Source organism: Chroicocephalus ridibundus, chromosome Z (genome assembly GCF_963924245.1).
Source record: "Chroicocephalus ridibundus chromosome Z, bChrRid1.1, whole genome shotgun sequence".
NCBI lineage: Eukaryota > Metazoa > Chordata > Aves > Charadriiformes > Laridae > Chroicocephalus > Chroicocephalus ridibundus.
The window spans coordinates 5,781,266-5,801,379 of record NC_086316.1 but is presented as its reverse complement, the minus strand read 5'-3'; the positions used below and the strand labels follow the sequence as shown (position 1 = coordinate 5,801,379).

The following is a 20,114-nucleotide window of genomic DNA, read 5'->3' as shown; positions in this document are numbered from 1 at the left end:
TAGAACACATTGCTGAGGGCGGTTTTTACTCAGGGGAAGGAACAATGCATAACAGGAATGACACAGAAAGACACTAAACATCAGCAGAACACTCTCTGCACCTGTGTTTTCTGTAGCAGTCTGGTGGCCAAGTCCTGAATAGTCTTTGTGCCACTCAGTCTGACACGTGACAAGACTCGCTCCAAAGATCATACAGCTACATGCACAAGACTAAGAGAAACAATAAGCTCATTTGTTTTGTTGATCAAAGAGTATAAACCCATATAGACAGCAACCACTGCTGACCCCTTCAAATCTAAATCACAGATTAAACTCAGATCCAGACTTTGTCTTATAAACTCATCTTTCTTTGCTTGCCATAAATTCAGGCATAAACTGAAAACTGCCACATATTTGTGCTTTATGTGGAATGAAGATGGCTCTGAAGAAAGCCCCCTAAAGCCGAGGCCGCTGTGCAACTCCTGAGCAAGGGACTTAACATTTCCTTTAAAGTACAGGGCTATGCAATCTTCTTTGATGATCAACTGACTTGAACCTAGGCCTAGTTCTGAGAGAACAGTTGTGTAATCTTGGCTCAAACTTACGGAATAAACGCTAAATTGACAGAAAATGCTATCAGAAACTCCATAAACTAAAGCCATGAAAATTGAGGAAGGTAGAATTGCAGAGAAGAGTAAGATTTTAAGAACAGTTAGCAGACCAAGATTTCAAGAGGACAAAGACTTGCACAAAAATACTCTATCAAAAAAATTTCATAACTACAAACTATCATAAGTCTACATTATCATCACCACATGTATCACCAACACAAGTATGCCTCCGCAAAACATCCAGGACAACGGCTTACTGTTTAATGCTTTACTAAAAGAAAAGTGTGACAGATGGGAAAAAATATTTATGCTCTCAACAAATATACTAGTCTCAGTAGGAGGCAAAAGGATAAACACCACACAAAGCACAGTAAATAAAAACTGAATGTGTTTATTATATTGTCACTTGTAATTCCAGGAGATTTAATAGATGTTTTCTTAAAACATTGACATGCCCTTTGGAGACTGTGATGACAGAACAATGTATTACTATCTTCCTTTTATTTAGACACCGAATCAGACACATCAGATGCAAACATGAGCTCACTTTTAAGGCCAATCCCACTTTGGAAAGCACTTCAGCATACATTTGAGTACCATGCGGTACCACGCATTTGTACACCAAAGAGCCTTGCTGAATCCAAGTTTGAATGGTAGCACAGAAGACAAGCTGACGCTCTTGATCTCATTAATATGTACCATACAATCCCCTATAATTTCTTTCACTAGTGCCTTCCTCATCTATCTTTTTCCAAATGTCCTTCCTTGATATATTTACCTCCAGCCCTAGCCCTCTGCTTCCTTTCTGCTTTCTCCCCAGAATCGCTCTCCATGGATCAAGTACTCAAGAGAGGAAACTGAGTATTGCAGTTTAAAGCACTCCTGGAAAACAACAAAAGATGAAATGACCCCAAGGATTTTGACAAGACAGAACTAGAAAGAGACTTCGGATTTGGGGAAAAAGAATAAACATGAGAACACCTTTGACTCTGGTCATATGACTTGCAAGCAGTTTTCACAGGAAAGAAATCCCAGAAATACAGAGCAGAGGCAAGAACTGGGACGAAGTTGTGGCACACATCCTCAGTCTCAAGAGACAAGAGGTTTTTACATTCTCATTCTGTATGTGCAATTCTCACACTTTAGATACAATCTAGGAGAAAGTGCTATTGGTGGTAAAAATGTTTTGTATGAGAAGTTAAGCTAATGTACGACACACATGTAAGTAAAAAACTGTGGGAAAAATGAGCTTCTGATAGAAATTTTATAATTCTGCCCCATATTCCTACAAGCAGACATACCTGACCTTGAATTCTCAGACACGGAATTGCAGCTGCAACCACGTTTCAACCATGCATCATATTTATCTGAAAAGCTTAGCAGCAGTATTCAAGCAAGATTCACAAACAGCTACTCAGCTTTGTGCTTGCCCTACCAAAGCAAAAGCTAGCAAGTCATCTACTGCAAAAATTCAAACATCAGCTGTATAGGCCCTGCCACCCACTCGTTTAGCTAGATTTAACTATGCTATGTGCTACCAGAATAGTAGGAAACAGATGAGTATAATGGACTATCAATCTGCTTGGTTTTTGTGTAATTTTAAATAGGAATGAAACATTCAGAACCTTACATTCTGATAAAGACAGGCAACAAATAATCTTTGATTCAACCTGAGTACCTGTAGGAAAATTAGGTTTTTCTTTTTCAGATTTCCAGTCTGGTTATTTTCACAGACAAGAATCACTTCCTCTACAGTAACATGACACTCTTGAGCTGTATTAAGTATGCTGTATTCTTGCAAAGTTAGCCATTTTTACACTTGAATAGTGAAAGCAAAAATTGGTAGTATCATACAACTCCAGTCAGGAGTCAAGTTTCAAACTGTGAAATGAAATTCCATGAAACAATCGAGTATGTCCAGTAGAAAAAAAAAAAAATCCACTGCTATCCCCATGTCTACTTGGTAAAGATTCCCTTCTATATATAAAATGTATTGAATTGCCATTTACAAAATGAACTATTTTAAAGAAGAGATCTGGGACCCAGTGACAAGCTGCTGAAGCTATCAAATTCTTCAGAGAAGCTTTACACACATCTCTACAAGACACAGAATAAGACAAACATGAGACATGAAAAAGAAAAGATAGCTTTTGAGCAATGGAAATTGTTCATGGTATTTGATAAATACATCGAGCATTTGATAAAGTTTGAAGCCACGGAGGATTAAAAATGACAGTAAGTCCACCCAAGATGAATTCCAGAGTGTTTTTCTTCAGACATTTAAGAGGATTTTTTTAATCTCAGGAACAAATATTAAGCTGATAAAAAAGATTGTTCAAGTAAAGCTCTGAATAAGGATTTTGGAGTTCTACACAGACTTCATGCAAGGTATTGGATGCATCCTTAGTGCCTGATACTCTGACGTTAGTATTTCTATGTGGCCATGAAAGCTCAGGCTTCAGTTTCTACTTGCACTCAAACTGATACTTTGTGCACTGCTTCACAGGCTTGGGTGGGACTGGCTCCAATTCCGAAAGGTAAGGGTGGGGAGAGACTTGCTGGCTAGAACCGTAACCCTGCTCCTGCCTGCAGCCAGGCCAGTTTCATCAAAGGAAACTAAAGCACACTTCTTGTCCTCATTGTCTTTTCCTGCTGGATTTGAACCCTGTCTCATTGTCAAGCGGCCCCACCTCTCCCAGATTTAGCATTGTTACTAAATCCACAGTCTCAGAAGTGCAAACTGTCTTTTCACTTCTGGAGAACGGTCACGGACTCTCTGTCAGGCAACTTGAGAGGAGGCAAATGGAGTGCACAGAGACCCAAGTTCAAGTATTCCAAGGTAAGGAGGGCAAATTTACATTTTTCTAACACAAGTTGGCTATTTCACGACCTTGTCCTGCAGCCCCCCACTACCAAAACCTTGCCACATAAATCTAATACAGCATGCAATTATCCCATTGTGCCTTAATGCGAACAAAACAAACATTGACTTCTAGTGAAAAGACATCTTGTTTTAGAAGGAGGAGGAGAACATGCACAGTACATTTCAGAGCAGGAATCTGCACAGTACCAAAATCTAGCTTACCTTCCAGGAAAACGTTTAAATACATCACAGAAACAGATTCACTGCCAAAAGGTGTGGCAAATGACTAGCCTGGGATTCCCATTAGGAAAAAAAAAAAAAAAACAACAGTTATTTAGCTCTAGGGCTGCATTTGCAGTTTGCAGCTTTGCATAAACTTTCTTGTGGAAACATAGGAACCTATGGCTAGGCAATAGTTGAAGACTATTTTGAAAATGTCATTCACAGAATCATAGAATGGTTAGAGTTGGAAGGGACCTTAAGGATCATCTATTTCCAACCTCCCTGCCATGGCCCGTGACACCTTCCACTAGATCAGGTTACTCAAAGCCCCATCCAACCTGGCCATTCATCTAAATAAATCTAGTGCAGCATCTTCTGCTTATCTCACTAAGTGTATCACTGAAATACTTCCTCCTACCCATCTTAATCATTTGACTGATAAGTGTGACTACAGACTTTCTAGCACAATGATTTTGTTAGTGCTTGTAATGAAGATGATGTCAATCATCATCACTGTCACTTCATTTTAAGTTCATATTTAAAGTTAATGAGTTAGTATTGCCTGAATTACATAGCAAATTCACAAGCAAGTTTGAGACTAAACTTACTGTCCCTTCAACATGTCTGACTGCTGACCAAACACAGCCAGTTCTTAAACAAAAAATATCTGTGCTTTGGCAGATGTTAGCTCTTTGTTGACCTCATAAACAAAGGCGATAAAGTTGATGCACAATGAATATAAACTAGAGGCCACCAGCATATTTCACATTCAACATTTTGAACAGTTAATATTTCATGATAATGATCATTGGGAGATGACACATTCAATTTAACAATCAAAATACAAAAACATTCTTGAAAAATTAAGTTCAGAGTGAACAGGTCAGTGGAGGGACTGAAAGGCTTACTAGTAAATAAAATAGCTTGACTGAACTGGGGATGTTATTAATGAATCAAAATATCACAAGAAATGTGCATAGTTTAAGGTGATACATTTATAGGGGGGAAAAATACTACCCCTGGAAAACAAAAAGGAGACTCTTGGGATTCTCCTCATATTAAAGAGTGCAGTACAATTGTAAAGACTGCTTATCTTTAAGCTATATATATGTACACAAATATGTATATTTCATATATTATTATATATGTAAATATTTAAATATAAGGCCATCATCAAGTAACAGAGCCTTGTTCTCTTAAGGCCCCTCAGTGTCGAGGGTAACCGTAAGCACACAGCCAGACCAGTATCATCACTACCACGGAATCAAAGCATATTTCAACAAGTTGTCAGAAGAGTTTCACTTGCCCATAGGCAGAGCAGGCAAGTTCACTACTTCTTTAGACTGGTAGTAGATAGACTAACTACCTTCCTCAAAGAAATGTTGCAGATCATGAGACCATGTTGTAGAAGTAGGCTCTGATGGAAGCTCCAGCTTTGAGTTCTGAGGACTAAGATATTAAATTATTTTTACATCCTCAGTGATGTCAAAATTAAAATGACATAATTTCACCCCCTGTCAACGCTGGTACCTGCTTAAGGTATCTCAGAATGGGTCTTAGAAACAGCAGCTAGTGCTCTTTAGTCAAGGCAAATCAGAAGTAATGCCACTGGCAGGCATCCTTGTTGTAAAAGATACAGTTAAAAGCTGTTGTGCATGGAATGTCACAAGTAAATTTATAGCCTGATAATATATAAATAAGAAAAATGAGAGCAATACTTGCTTAACAGCAGAACAATCTACTGCTATTAGGGAAACTTAATAATACAGAGAGTTATTGCTTATGACTAACTACAAGTTTCTGAAAATGTCAGTCCAGAAAGCGTACCGTGAAAGTATTTAAAACAATAGTAAATAGAGGTGTAATTGCATTGCTCCAATAAGTTATAGAGACATGCAATTTGACCTTTAATAGTTAAAGATATTATTTTTCATAAAAAGTAACACACATAAAAAAATCTTCCTCTTTCCACCTTCATTTCCCTTTGTTTTAACGGCTGTATTTCTTTGGAAATGCAGTCTTCTCACAGAAATACTGACTGATCAATAGCAAGTAATGATGCACCTGTCTGTGACCAACTGAGGTTTTCAGATTACCCACTCAAATTAATTGAACCTCTCTTTTGCCTTATTCCCTGAAACATTAGCAGTAATATTGGTCCAGATTTAGAGGTGAACTGAGCTTTAAGCAAATGGCACTTCAGTTGGCATTTCACTCCCTAGATATCCCACCTCTAGCTAATGTCTACACTGTAGTCCCTGTATGACAACCCACACCCTTAATGCCTCCTCTCTATGCTATTATCTCATCTATGCATTACAATGACAGAGCTCTACCTGCCTCCCAGGACCCAGACACAGCATGAGTACTATTTCAAACAACGCTGCCATGAAGATCCTGGTCAGTCAGACTCCTGCCTAGCAGCCGGAGTTTAGTCTCCCCGGCACTCATCTTCTTTCCTGTGTCATTTTTACCAACATGGTGCATGACTGCCAAATTCTTCCTCCATGCCTGAGCAACCTAGACATCTCATTAAGTCTGCTACCTTTATAGCAGCCAAGTTTCCAGGCAGTTCCAATCCTCTCAGACACCTGCCTAACGGAGTTTGCCTCTCTGACTACCTGCTTCCTCTACCCTTGATCAGTCCAGATGCAAAAGGCCCTCAGGCCATAAGCATATTGGCGTTGGCTGGAGGATATGTAACACCTAAAAGATGAGACTATTTCTTCTCAGCAGGCCATGCTCCTTCCATAAGGAAGTACAAGGATTTTCACAATGAAGGTGGATACTACAACATCCTTTCGAACTTCATCCATGAGCTTCTCCATTTCTTCACACTGTTTTAAATCCTGGTGAACAAACGTATTGTGCACTGCCAGGTGATTATTCACATTACATGCTGTGGAATAAACTCAGCAGCCAGCAAGATTTTGAGTAACAAGAAAACCACATACATTTTCAAGGCTTACTACAGTTTAGCCTCTCCTTTTTTCCTACTTTATCTTTATTAGGCCAACTAAAAAATAGAAAAAGAAAAAGCAAAGAAGAGGAAAAAGAAACAAAATAAAATCCAAAAACCCAAAGACACCAGAATAAATGGCCCACACTAACATGATACTCCTCCCATTTCTGTCAACACACACTCCTACTGCAAACTACTCCACTTCCTTCAGCTACTGCATTTGTACCCCCTTGTGCCTCAGGCAAGACCCATCCCCCTTGTCAGGCTCAAAGGCGTCATCCTGTCAAGTCCAATTGCATTTCCCTCGACACACCCCTGAAAGGATAATGTTCATTTGCCAAACAAACTCCCCAGATTAACACCTAGATCACATGGCTACCATGACTGGAAAGAAAAAAAAAAACACAAACCCAACCACCTATCACCCTCCGGCAAATGCTCCTGAATTTTAATTTCCTATGCATGGTCACCTCTTTTCATGGAAATTATAGAAATTTAGTAACTTAGTATCCTTTGTCAAATGTACTTAAAAGTGGCCAGAGGGTTCAAATCTTATCAAAGGAAGCATACAAGCATGCATATCAGGCACAATAACATTGGCCTCACTTAGATTGCAAGCCAAGACAAAAAAAAATACCCTGTGTAACGTGAAAAGCCCAAGAAGCTGAGTAGAATTTTGGAGGTTAGCTTTGAGAGCAGCTTCGTCCTGGTACAATACTTGGCACCAAGTACAAGTAGCAACTTTTAAGCTAAGATCTCCAAACATTTGGAGTTTAATCTATTTTTCTTTCTGATCAGTTATAGAGATTTGCCAATGCTTTTCTTAGATATAGTATCTAAATGAGTATCACTACTTTACCTAAAAGCATGTGGGGTTTTTTTAAATTAAAATACATAAACTAGAACAAGCTGTAACCTGCACACAAGTATACAAGAAGGGAATTGAAACAGACTGTTGACATAATTCAATATGCTCTACAGGAATGCCAGTATTGATGTAAGGCACCTCTTCCTGTCAATAATAGTTGCATTCATGCTATGGATGTGATACCACTTGCCACGTACAAAGTAGGACAGCTTGCGTACACAAACAAGCCCTTTCCAATTCATTATACATCAACCTCTTGATTTGGTAGTTTGAGTTTAATTTTGTCTTTTACCTATTCATAGGAAAAAAAAAATCCAAGATAGGTTAAACAAATCCTTCAAAACTCAATAGCATTTATGGACTCTAACAGGTTTTTCAGTTAGCTACTGTAAAAAATATATTTCCCTAGCAAATGTTCACAATATCTATCATCATTTTGGAAGCAACTGTTATCTGTTGATAACACTGATCTTTAAAACGAGTACTACACCATAGCATTTCTCTCCAAGACTAAGGGACAAAAAACACGTTCTCAAATTTTATTTTTTTTTAAACAAAGATACATGTTCAGCCAGGGAGACAGTCAATGTGTATAGCTCTGGACTTACACAGCTAGAAACTAAATATCAATGGAAAAATTTACAAGTGTGAAAAAACTGAAAGAGGACTAACCTCCCATTTGCGCAACACATTTAACCAAAGGACTTCCTTCTATAATGAAAAAGCTGATCATAATGCTCAATTTATCTAAATTAATTTTAAAAAATATTTCAGAAATACAAATATATTAAACATACCTGTGTATAAAGAATTGTAAAGGAGGAGACTGGCAGAAAATTATCTGGCCAGTATGCAAATCATATGCGACACAGGTATATTAGAAAGACTGTATTTTGAGCGGTCTTTTTTTGCCCCCTTGCATATTTTCAACCACACACTGCCCTGATGCTGGGGAAAGCAATAAGACTTCAAACCCCTCTAATAAAAAATAAAAAAAGGAATTTTATGCAAAAATCCTTTGTTAAACTATATAAAAAATAAGTACAAATAGAGCAGAAAAATTAAAGGCATTTTTAGCTTTTATTACATATGTAAATTGAGTATTGCGCCTGCAAATAACTTTAGGGTAAATAGGGTGACTCCACGGCTCCTCGATATTCCTATACACAAAAAACTCCTTCAAACACAAGTTTTAGCAACCAAGCAATGACTGTTACAATGAGATAGCTCAAAATGCAAGTAATTATAATACTGTTCACTGTAATTATAAACCAAATGTGTCTTGGTGTCTATGATAATAAATAAGGAGCTTTACATACTCCATTTTAGAGAAAGACATCAAGACAAAATAAATAATGCAAAGTAGCTCTTACTCACTACGCTAGTGTTGTATTCTTATGAAGCCTCTAAAATAGGTTCCATATAATAAACCTTCCATTACCTATTTTATATGGATTTTTGTGAGATTTAATTAGTGCTGCAAAGTGCTTAAGATTAACAAAAAAAATTCTGGCAGGGTAAAATATTATTTTCAGACACTCATTTCATCTTGTGAAATCTGTTTTTGTACATACAAATGAGACTTCACATCCATAAGGAATCATTTGTATGACAGAGGAATGTTTGAAATATTCCTCATACAGTGAAAATAAATTTAGCTAGGTACATTTCCAAAATTGTAATTTTGTCACTATACACATCCAGCTACACCTATGCTTAACCTGCTTTCATGAGTAACATTCAATCTATAAATATATGCCCAACTTTTCATATTACCTGTGTTTTTCACAACAAATTGACACTAGAGTACTTACAAGTGACTACCCTAACTAATAAGCAGGAATGCCACAAAGAAATTCCTGTAGCACTTTTGTAGCCAGGATGATTTAAACATATGAATTACATAGGTGTTGTGCTACTTGTCCCTGTAATCCTACTAGTAAACCAAATGATACAACTGGAGCTAACAGGCCCAGTTTGGACACACAGACCCTCTTTCAGGTTTTAAACAGCCGCAAAAATCATAGTATTTCAATTCAAGTTGAGAACAGTAAGTTTAACTGTAAGTTTCACTGCATATGTTAATTGTTAATATGCTAATATGTTAATGTGTTAACTGTAGGATGTTAATAATACTAATTATACAGTTTTAAAGAAAAGGTAAGTTGCATTTCTGAAGTAGTGGTTGACAAAGACAAAAAAGACAAAGACAAAAAAGAAAGCTTACAGTGGAGTGTCAGGAAAACCTTTAGACATAAAGATATTACAGTACAAAAAGAAATCTCCACTTATTTTACCCTCTTGTTTATAACAAATCATGATAAATTGAAATCTGCTTACAAAATTGCAAAATATTGTAACACCTTGTGATGGTGTGCTCCACCACACCTGACCTGACTTTTTCCCGTAACTCTGCTGGAGCAATAACCACCAGTGGAGGTCATGATGGATGCATCTGGTCAAAGTGGATTCAGGGGAGACACGTAACAACACAACAGCCAAGGGCTAATTTATGGCAATGTGGTCACCTAACCACAGTGCTGGTCAACGTCCGAATCATGCCAAACTGGGAACAAATAACATCTACAGTTGGTATGCAAATATGACTATAAGACACATCTTACATAGTGCATAGCCAAAGAGCCATTGGAGCTCTCCTGCACGGCAGCAACCTGCATGCCAGGATCACCCCTTGAATAGCGACGTCTCTCAAGGTTACTTTTCAAGGTTCACAGATCCCTTGCCACAACAGATCCTGAGTAAGTGACTAACAGCATGCTAAACTTTGAAGCTTCATTAAGATTATATCTTAGATTGACTGTGCACATATAACCCTTTAGACATAAACCAAGCCTGGGACTAGGATTGCATCCAGATGCACCCAGACTCCTCTCTGAGAAGGAGTTTAGAAAGCCAGGGGGTCCTCTCTGAACGCCGACTCAACGAGAAGGTCTCCCTGACAATTCTGTCTGACCCCGTCCTCTATGCAGTAAATAACCAAGTGTGCCTTGCCACCAAATTTTGTTAAAACACTGTTGCCTTTACTGTCAAACTTTGTTAAAGCATTGTTTTATATCAATAAATATATTGCTGCTTATCTCTCAAAAGCGAAGTGCATCACTCCCTACACGACACACCTACCACAGTAACATCTTATCTTGAATACCATGAAGGATGATCTTGGGAACTAAAATTCATGACTACAGGAGACATTAGAAGTCTAGAAGGGACTTGTGAAAGAATTTGATTTGTCTCACGTAATAATTTTTTCATGCCTTAATCTCAAATAATATATATGTATTCAGCACTAAAGCTGTAGCTGGGTAAGCTCTTTTTGCCAACATAAACTGGTATTGCTGCCAAGTAAAGCACTTAATTTCTAAGCTTCCGTTTCCATTTTTTTACCGCTACAACTGGTCCACACTTTACTGTCGGCCAGCATAAGTTTTTGTGCAACTACATAGCTAACTGGATCTGTGAACTGATCCACTCAAAAAAACACTTGGGGGGAGGGATGGAGGAGGAGGGAAGAACTTTGAACTATGCCTTACAAAAATTATTTTCAGCCTGTATTTACCTTTGGAAGTAACTCCATCAGTTTTACACTTTAAGAAAGGCTTGTGCATTTGGAAGCTTGGCTGGTTTTAACAACTATATCCATAATAATATCATAAAAGATACTACTTCTCTTAACAACCTTCTCCGACAAGCAACCTTATACTACTGATGTCTACAACAGCACTATAACTGTTGCCACAGGTCAATTCCTCTTACTGCTCTATTTCACTTTCCAGAAACTTATGTGGGCTCTTCGGAAGCAAACAAAGCAGTATCTTCTTAAAGTAAGAATTCTTTTAAACTAACATTTTCTGTAGACTTTCATTTCAAGGTTTTCAGCCTTTCATTGTGTTAAATACAGATGTTTCATATACTAAGACTTCTTTTTTCAGCTGATGATCTCCATGTTATTTTTAATACTGTTGTCTATTTATTTTATATTTAGAACACATTTTTACATTTTAAACACTCACTTTGCTGAAAAAAAAGACCTGTCGTATATGAGGCAAGGTAAATTACTGTTATGAAAGACATACTTCTACAACCACAAAATTAGAGTAAGACACTGACAAATTATTTCTGTTAGAGATATTTCTGTTAACCCATAGTTTTCCTAAAAAATACGTAACTATTGTCCATTATATAATGCCTCTTACAGCTTCTATTCACCCTTTCCCCTTCATTAATGAGCATTTAACAACTGTTTAATCTTGTGGTTAATATCTGCCCTTATGACCAGAGGGACGCTAACTCCTAATTTTAACTGCTCTACAAAATAATTTATCTTGCCAACAAATACACAGGATAATTTCCACAAAAAAAACCCAATATTTTCATGTTATATATGATAGTTGCTTTGTGTCCCAAGACCTCTGTCCATGACACTGTTAAAAAATTTAGGGAGTTTATGCTATTAAAAAGTTTTTAGGAAGTACATACATCTGAACTTAACCACATGTAGTTTCAGTATTTAAAAACAGCTGTTTCCTTCACTCATAAAACAGGATTGAATAAGTCAGTATGACTTGTATCTTGGCTCTATCATTATCTCAGTGACTGGCACGATCAGCTTGGAAAAGCATAGACTTCTATGGCCCTGGATATTTTGCTAAAATTTAGTCCACTAAACTTTCTATGCTTCTTCCTTTCATCCAGATCACAAAAGGCAGATTTTAACCTGGCTTTTTTCTTATTTATATTTTTGCCTTACAGTTCAAGATGAGGAATGTTCTTTGTGGGGAAAAAGTGAGTAGCAATAAGAAAGCAGTACCTGAAAAATTTCATCACCAAGTTATACTCACAAGTAGCAAAATGTAACATATTATTGAAGATTAAGAAATATGGCGAATCTAAGAAGTTTTTTAAAGGAAGGAAAAAAAAAAAAGGAAGAATCAAAGAAAGAAAGAAGAAAGCCAGAAGATATCATTACAAACACCTGTTCTGACCCTCCGCATAACACAGGCCAGGGAATTTCACCCAGTAATTGCTTTTGTAAGCCCTACAATTTGTGTGTGAGTTAGACAGCCTTTTCACAAAGGCACCCACTGGAGCATTTACTGTCTCGTATAATAATCTGCCCTGCTACTTGATTATCCTCATTACAGTTACTGTACATCATATTTCTAATAATTTGGAAGATATTATCTTTCATTTCTTCACCAAAAATGCACCGGATGGCAACTGAGCCTATTTCTCTAAACTATTCCTGCATGGTTTTCTCAAATGCCTGGACTGGCATACTTCACTTCCCAGTTTAAACTTTGAAGAATAGATATGGGTGTTCACAAATGTCCTCACCAAGTATAAAACAGGTGCCTCCTTCTCCTGAAGATCTACCACTCTCTATCTTATCTACCTCCAGATCTCTATTTCTGTCAGCTCGCTCGGAGACCATAAGAAGAAAAATAACGCTTTACTTGTTCCTGAATAACATGAAAGATCTTCACCTGGTACAAAATCTCACCACTGAAGTTATACTTATATCCAGCATCACTTCAGCAGGAACAAACACCATAAAATCCACTACAGGAAGAGAAGAGCTACATTAAAATGAGAACACTTGTTAAAAAGATAATATAGCAGACTACCATACAGGAAACAGAGCACCATTGAGTTATTAATTCCGATTAGGAAAGGTTTGAGAAAGGGGAAAAAAAAAGAGGTCTGGCTGCCTAAACAGCAAGGGAAGTTAGCAGAAACAGGAAAGCATCCCCCATGACAATTAAAAATAAAACTAGACGGCGGAAAAGAAGTCCAAAAACCAACTAGCTGAAGGAATCACAACTAAATCTACAAACAGAGCCAAAAAGTGTCTTTGAGTTCTATATTACCTATTAATGGTTAAGGAATAAAGAAGCACTCAGGAACGACAAGGCTGTTTGCAGAACTGCTTAAATGCATTCTTTGCACTGGTATTTGTTGTGGAAGAAACCAGGTTAGGGTGCATGTCACAGTCTTTTTTTGCGAGGGAGGCAGAATAGGATCTATATGAACAGGCTATGGTGTATCTATGGGCAGAATAAGCACTAAGAAATAACCAGGACTAAATGACACTCGTGTGCAAACTCTAAGAGAAATCTATGATGAATTGCTGAATTACTAATGATTAGGCTGAGCTCACACTTAAAAATTCCTTCTGTGATAAATACAATACCCATTTATTCCAATAGTTTCCCAGTGGAACTACAGGTTTCTGAGACTGTAATCTGTACAGCACTTTTTAGCAGACATTATAACAATGCTAGAATAAGGAGATATTTGAATAAACATAAAGGGGTGCCTGTGTTGATTTTGCTTCCATAATGAGAAGGCCAGCATTACAAACGTCTTGAAGTGCTGATGAAGACAACAATACACATATGGATGAGGATTACTTGACTTAAAATTCCAGTTTCCAAATGGCTTTCTACAGGACTCCTGTACAGTCAACAAAACACCAGAGAAAAACATTTTGGGGCAAAAAAATTCCAATTCTTACAAAGCATTCATAGAATCATAGAATCATAGAATCATAGGGTTGGAAGGGACCTCTGGAGATCATCTAGTCCAACCCCCCTGCCAGAGCAGGGTCACCTAGAGCAGGTTACACAGGAACACGTCCAGGTGGGTTTTGAATGTCTCCAGAGATGGAGACTCCACCACCTCTCTGGGCAGCCTGTTCCAGTGCTCTGCCACCCTCAGGGTAAAGAAGTTCCTCCTCATGTTTAGGTGGAACTTCCTATGTTCCAGTTTGTGCCCATTGCCTCTTGTCCTGTCCCCGGGCACCACTGAAAAGAGCCTCGCCCCATCGTCCTGACACCCACCCTTTAAGTATTTATAAGCGTTGATAAGGTCACCCCTCAGACGTCTTTTTTCCAGACTGAAGAGACCCAAATCCCTCAGCCTTTCCTCATAAGAGAGGTGTTCCAGTCCCCTAATCATCCTCGTAGCCCTCTGCTGCACCCTTTCCAGCAGTTCCCTGTCCCTCTTGAACCGGGGAGCCCAGAACTGGACACAGTACTCCAGGTGCGGTCTCACCAAGGCAGAGTAGAGGGGGAGGATGACCTCCCTTGACCTGCTGGCCACGCTCCTCTTGATGCACCCCAGGATGCCATTGGCCTTCTTGGCCACAAGGGCACATTGCTGACTCATGGTCATCCTGTTGTCCACCAGGACTCACAGGTCTCTTTCCACAGAGCTGCTCTCCAGCAGGTCAGCACCCAACCTGTACTGGTGCATGGGGTAAGATTCATTAGAATTAATGAATTCCATTAGAATTATAGAGATAAATTATATTCTGAATCTAGAACAACTAGAAGTTATTCTGAATCTAGAACAACTCAGAAGTTACATTATCACAAGAAATTCAGAGAATCACACAGAAAACTGCATCTGAACTAAGTCAGATTGCCCTCCAGGTGCAGGAAGTCCTGTACTCAGAAGTATAAAAAGTTATTACTACGTTTTCCTGGCAGTTTCATTTACTCACATTAAAACTCAGGTGTAGGAAAGCAACCCAGTCCAAATCTACTGTATACTCACATAACTGTTTTTGAAGTGTTTGCAAGTACACCTAGTGCAAATTCATTTATATTGATTTGTAATTTAAAAAAAGAAATCATTCCTGAATATTCAATGAATCTTTGTACTTAATTCCACTTTATGAGAATACTTCCATTTGACACACTTTAAATATTCAAAAAACTTTGCTGTTTCATGTTGCTTTACTGTGTCCTCTGCTTGAACAGACTTTGCCTCTCAAACCAATCTGTAATAATAATTCCTTACTGTTCCTAATGACGTTATTTTCCAAAATAGATTTTCTAAATAAAAACTAATGTAATTATGTGTCATTTCTCGAACTCACACTCCTTTCAACCTCACTTTATTAATGTGTTATGCTGGCGAGCATAAAAATCCTGTTTTTCTTCCTCCCTTAGAAACTATGTAACTATGCAGAAAGGCTACAAAAAAAATTGTTTCCATGCAACACAGAGATGGCAGCATCAAATTTTTACTGGAAAATACAAAAATAATCCAGAGTTTGTCTTTAAAATACTGCATGTAAGAAAACAGATAGAGACTATCATTTTAGAAATAACTTTGTGGAGTTTTTTTTATTATTCCTTTTTCAAACACGAGGCATGGTGTGGGTCCTTTTCTTCTGACACATTGTGAAAGTTTCTTTGAAGTGTAACTTTGTAACAAAACTAGGCCAGAATCATTCATTAAAGCTGTCAAAATCACATAAACCTTCACCCTTTGTTTTGTTCATATTCATTGGACTCTTTAAGTTTTCAAAACTACGTCAATCAGCTAAAACACCGCTCAGTGACCTCTATTTCTGTAGCACCTTTGAGATTAAGTGCTGATTGTTGACTCCCACCTCCACTGCTTTGCCACCCTACAAAGAATCACAGAATCATAGAATGTGTTGGGTTGGAAGGGACCTCTAAAGGCCATCTAGTCCAACGCCCCTGCAGGAAACAGGGACATCTTCAACTAGATCAGGTTGCTCAGAGCCTCACCAAGCCTGGTCTTGAATGTCTCCAGGGATGGGGCCTCCACCACCTCCCTGGGCAACCTGTCCCTGTGTCTCACCACCTTCAGTGTAAAGAACTTCTTCCTAATGTCTAATCTAAACTTGCCCTGCTGTAGTTTAAAACCATTGCCCCTCATCCTACCGATACACGCCCTTACCAACAGCCCCTCCCCAGCTTTCTTATAGGCTCCCTTCAGGTACTGGAAGGCCGCTACGAGGTCTCCGTGGAGCCTTCTCTTCTCCAGGCTGAATAACCCCAACTCTCTCAGCCTGTCTTCACAGCATAGGTGCTTAAGCCCTCAGATCATCTTCGTGGCCCTCCTCTGGACCCCCTCCAACAGGTCCATGTCCCTCTTGTGCTGAGGCCTCCAGAGCTGGATACAGTACTCCAGGTGGGGTCTCATAAGAGCAGAGTAGAGGGGGAGAATCACCTCTCTCAATCTGCCGGCCACAGTTCTTTTGATATAGCCCAGGATGTGATTGGCCTTCTGGGCTGCAAGTGCACATTGTTGGCTCATGTCTAGCTTTTCACCTACCAGGACCCCCAAGATTCAGGATTTCTTACTTGACAAGCTGACCTGTGCTATTAGCAAGATTAGCCTGAAGTGACACAGAAGTGCTTTTCACTCCACCTATCGCGATTGCTTTCGTTTCCTCTTGTCACAGCTGAACCTTTCCACCGCCTCTACAAAGCGTGTTGCCATTTCCCCCGCCGCACCTGACGGACTGGCGGGAAGCTCGGAGCCGCCGAGAAAATGGCGGCTGGAGGGGCGGAGCTCGGCTTGAAGCTCCCGCCTCTGAGGCGCAGGGCTCGTCCAACCGCAAGCCGCTGCTTCGCACCACGTGACCACGTGGGAGAGACGCGAAACTACAACTCCCATCATGCCCACGGGACAGCAGCCATTTTCCCTCCCCTTCCGCTTTCCCAGAGGGCGCCGGCCGTGCTGCGGGAAGGTCGTGCAGGGGTGAGGGTCGCTGAGCTGCTCGCTCGGTACCATGCTGGCTGCCGGTGTCCGCAGGTTTACCACCTCTGCCCTCCGTAGGAGCCACTATGAGGAGGGCCCTGGAAAGGTAAAGTGGTGAGGAGGCCTCCCCCAGCGGCCTACTGCGGCGCGGCCTGAAGGTCGCTGGAAGGGGCCTGCGGCCGGGCTCGGCGAGGGGATGGCGTAGGGGTGGAGGGAGAGGGAGGGCGACGGTTCGCCGAGGGGGAGGGGGAGAAAAGCGTCCCTGAAGGACAGTGCGCCGACGGCGCCCACCTAGGCCTCGCCCCGGCACAGCCCCTGGGTGAGGGGCCGGGGAATTGGGGAGGTTGGTGGAGAGGGGCCGTGAGGCGTCTCTGGAGCAGCACTGCGCGGCGGCCCCGGCTCGTGAGTGGTGCCGGGGTGAGGCGCAGCCCCGTCCTGCCTCGGGCGTGCTCAAGGTGAGTCCCTCACTTGATCATCCCTCGGGTTCTAAGGACCTGGGTGCCGTTGGAAAGGGCAGAGTAATGACTGCCCTGTTGCCAATTCTCCAGCTGGTGTTGGATGGGCTTTGAGGTGTTACGGCCACAGCACAGTGAACTGTGTGCGATTGACTTCAGTGTCCTTCCGTGCAACCTTCTGCTTCAGTGGTACAGATGATGAGTATTACAGTATGAGGGAAAACAATGATACTGTAAACGCTTTCTGATGTACCTTGTGCTTAATATTCTGTCCTAAGTCCTACATCTAAAAACTTATTTTATATATCTAATGAATATGAGGAAATCTTCACAATGAAGGTAATTAAAAAGATTTAATTACCTTCATTGGAACAGGTTCCTTGGAGATGATGTGATGTCTGCATCTTCGGGGACATTTATACTTGACTGGATGAGGCTTTAAGCAAACTGGCCTTGCTTTGAATTGGGAGAAGAGAGGGGAGTGGACAAAATGACCTCCAGAGGTCACATCCAAGATATTATAATTACTGTGTTTCTTTCCTTGAGAGGAAGGGAAGCTGTTTCAAGACTGAATATTTATTTTGTCAGTTTGACTAGCAGCAGAGGACTGCTAGTGCTCCGAGCTTCTCACCATTTTAAAGTCATTGGGGAAGTAATTACTGTATTGATTGCAAACCTAAAATTCATATTTTTTTCTTCTAGAACCTTCCATTTTCTGTGGACAACAAATGGCGATTACTTGTATTAATGTGTGGATTTTTTGGAAGTGGATTTGTTGCCCCCTTCTTTATCGTCAGACACCAGCTTCTGAAGAAATGAAGAGGATAGACTGTAATTGCTCTAACTAGGTAACTGATTTTGTTAGATTTCATAGCATAGTGGAATCTGGTCAAAACTGAACTTCGAAGAGTCTAACCTCATCTTAAACCATTATTACAGTTTTCAGCCTTGCACAGTCCAGGTGCTTAGAGTTGTCGTCAGCAGTTGCGTGTACACTCAAATAACGAATAGGTGTAAGTTTGCTTCACAGGGCTGCTGCACTCCCATTTACTTGTGAACTTTGACTCCCCAGAGGCCGCACCTCTCTGAGTGCACCTTCTTGTTAGCTGACAGCTGAGCTGAATGACAGAAGAGTGATACTGATTTGATTTGGATAATAGCTATAACCAAAATCATGACTACCTTCTTTGAGGAAACATAATGCGTATTATGTAGGAATTACTGGCATGTATGATGTGAAGAAAACAGTATGAGAAACTGTGATACTGTAAACGCTTTCTGATGTGCCAGTTAAAACTTGGTGGAAAACAAGATTTCTTGAACTTCAGCTCAACCATGTCAAAACAATCACACCATCTACACATAATGTTCCTAATCCTTTGCAGGATAAAGCGTACTTAAAATAAGGTCAGTAACCGCAGAAGCGATTTTAACTGATGCTTGCTGATGAACCTTTACAAACAAAGCAAGCCACAGACATAGTTCAGACTGTGCAAGCATGCCATTTCCAGTTGAAAAGCCATTTCAGTTTATCTTAATCTGATTCCGCTTTGGAAGTAGCTGGTGGTGTTAATTCTATAATCTGAGAAACAGTAGATCTTTCTGAGGAGCTGGAATGATCCAAGTAGTTCTTGTAAGAAAATAGTCCTCACTGGAGTCTCATAATTGAAACAAATTTAAGTCATCTGTGTAATTCTTTTGCCAGTCTGATGTTTTTGGCTCCCTAGACCAAGGAGAGAAAAAAAGAAAATTGGGACACTTGTACTGAACTTGAGCATTTAGAACTGTATGATTTCATTTAAGTCAAGGCTTCTGCTACAAAAACACCTGGTGGATGTAGCAAAGCCCATTAAAATTCTAGTTAAAGCATATCTTTAACTTTTCTAATTGAAAGGTGATGGAGTTCTTCAATTTGTAATTCTCTTCTTTTTTTCTTGCAGAGTTGAACTCTTCTACACAGCATCTTTCAATGGAAAAAGGATAGCTGCAATTGCGTACCATGCTGGCTATGTCTAAATAAAATCTTAAATCTGAAGATCTTGTGCTGTGTGTTTTGTTAAACTCCTGAAGTGCTTTTGACAACTGGTGTGTACTGAGAATCCCTTCAAGTTGCAGTATTGTCATTAAATTAAACAGTAATTGTCTTTACATATAAAAATAGATGGTTGGAAAAATTGCATTTCAAAACTGAAGTTGGACTTAAAATTTTTAGCTGGATAGATGTTTAAATAGCTGTACTAAGCTATGTGGTGTTCCCAGACACACTACTCGTGTAGTAATGACCTGGGGTAGGTTATAACCAGTGAGCCTCACAGTGAGTTATACTGTCAGCATAATCCATGCTGCAGAAATTTTATTTTCAGCGTTTTGGGTTGATCAGTTGGGAATATTTTATTTGGCTTTGCTTCCACATTCAGCTAAAGAGCTGCTGTTACGAGCTCTCTGTAGTGTGCTGTGTTAGTGTTGCTCTGAGGAGGAACGTGTGTGTTGTGCTGCAGGTTTATTTACGCTTCAGGCTCAGATGATGAGGTAGCCTAGAAAACAAGTACAGTAGCAATAAATCCATCTCTACCAATGTCTCTTCCAGTCAGTATTACATAGCCCATCAAAA

The 20,114-nt window shown here is 39.7% G+C and overlaps 1 protein-coding gene and 2 non-coding genes across 3 annotated transcripts; all 3 read left to right on the top strand.

Annotated features, from left to right (window-relative positions):
* Nucleotides 1-16,976: 16,976 nt before the first annotated feature.
* On the top strand, nucleotides 16,977-19,538 carry LOC134508968 (cytochrome c oxidase subunit 7C, mitochondrial). The gene is made up of 3 exons (XM_063321259.1): nucleotides 16,977-17,154; nucleotides 18,206-18,351; nucleotides 19,444-19,538. Exons 1-2 carry the CDS (start codon nucleotides 17,080-17,082, stop codon nucleotides 18,320-18,322), a joined length of 192 nt encoding a protein of 63 aa, XP_063177329.1. The 5' UTR covers nucleotides 16,977-17,079; the 3' UTR covers nucleotides 18,323-18,351; nucleotides 19,444-19,538.
* LOC134509094 (small nucleolar RNA Z39) lies at nucleotides 17,693-17,755 on the top strand. Its single transcript, XR_010069236.1, has one exon. It is a non-coding gene; the product is annotated as a small nucleolar RNA Z39 (small nucleolar RNA).
* Nucleotides 18,728-18,789, top strand: LOC134509093 (small nucleolar RNA Z39). The gene has a single exon (XR_010069235.1). It is a non-coding gene; the product is annotated as a small nucleolar RNA Z39 (small nucleolar RNA).
* Nucleotides 19,539-20,114: the final 576 nt, after the last annotated feature.

Excerpts from the sequence above, each read along its gene's own strand:
- LOC134508968 (XM_063321259.1), top strand. The coding sequence starts at position 17,080 with ATGCTGGCTGCCGGTGTCCGCAGGTTTACCACCTCTGCCCTCCGTAGG. Across the intron at positions 17,155-18,205 it reads ATGAGGAGGGCCCTGGAAAG|AACCTTCCATTTTCTGTGGA; the intron begins GTAAAGTGGTGA and ends TTTTTCTTCTAG.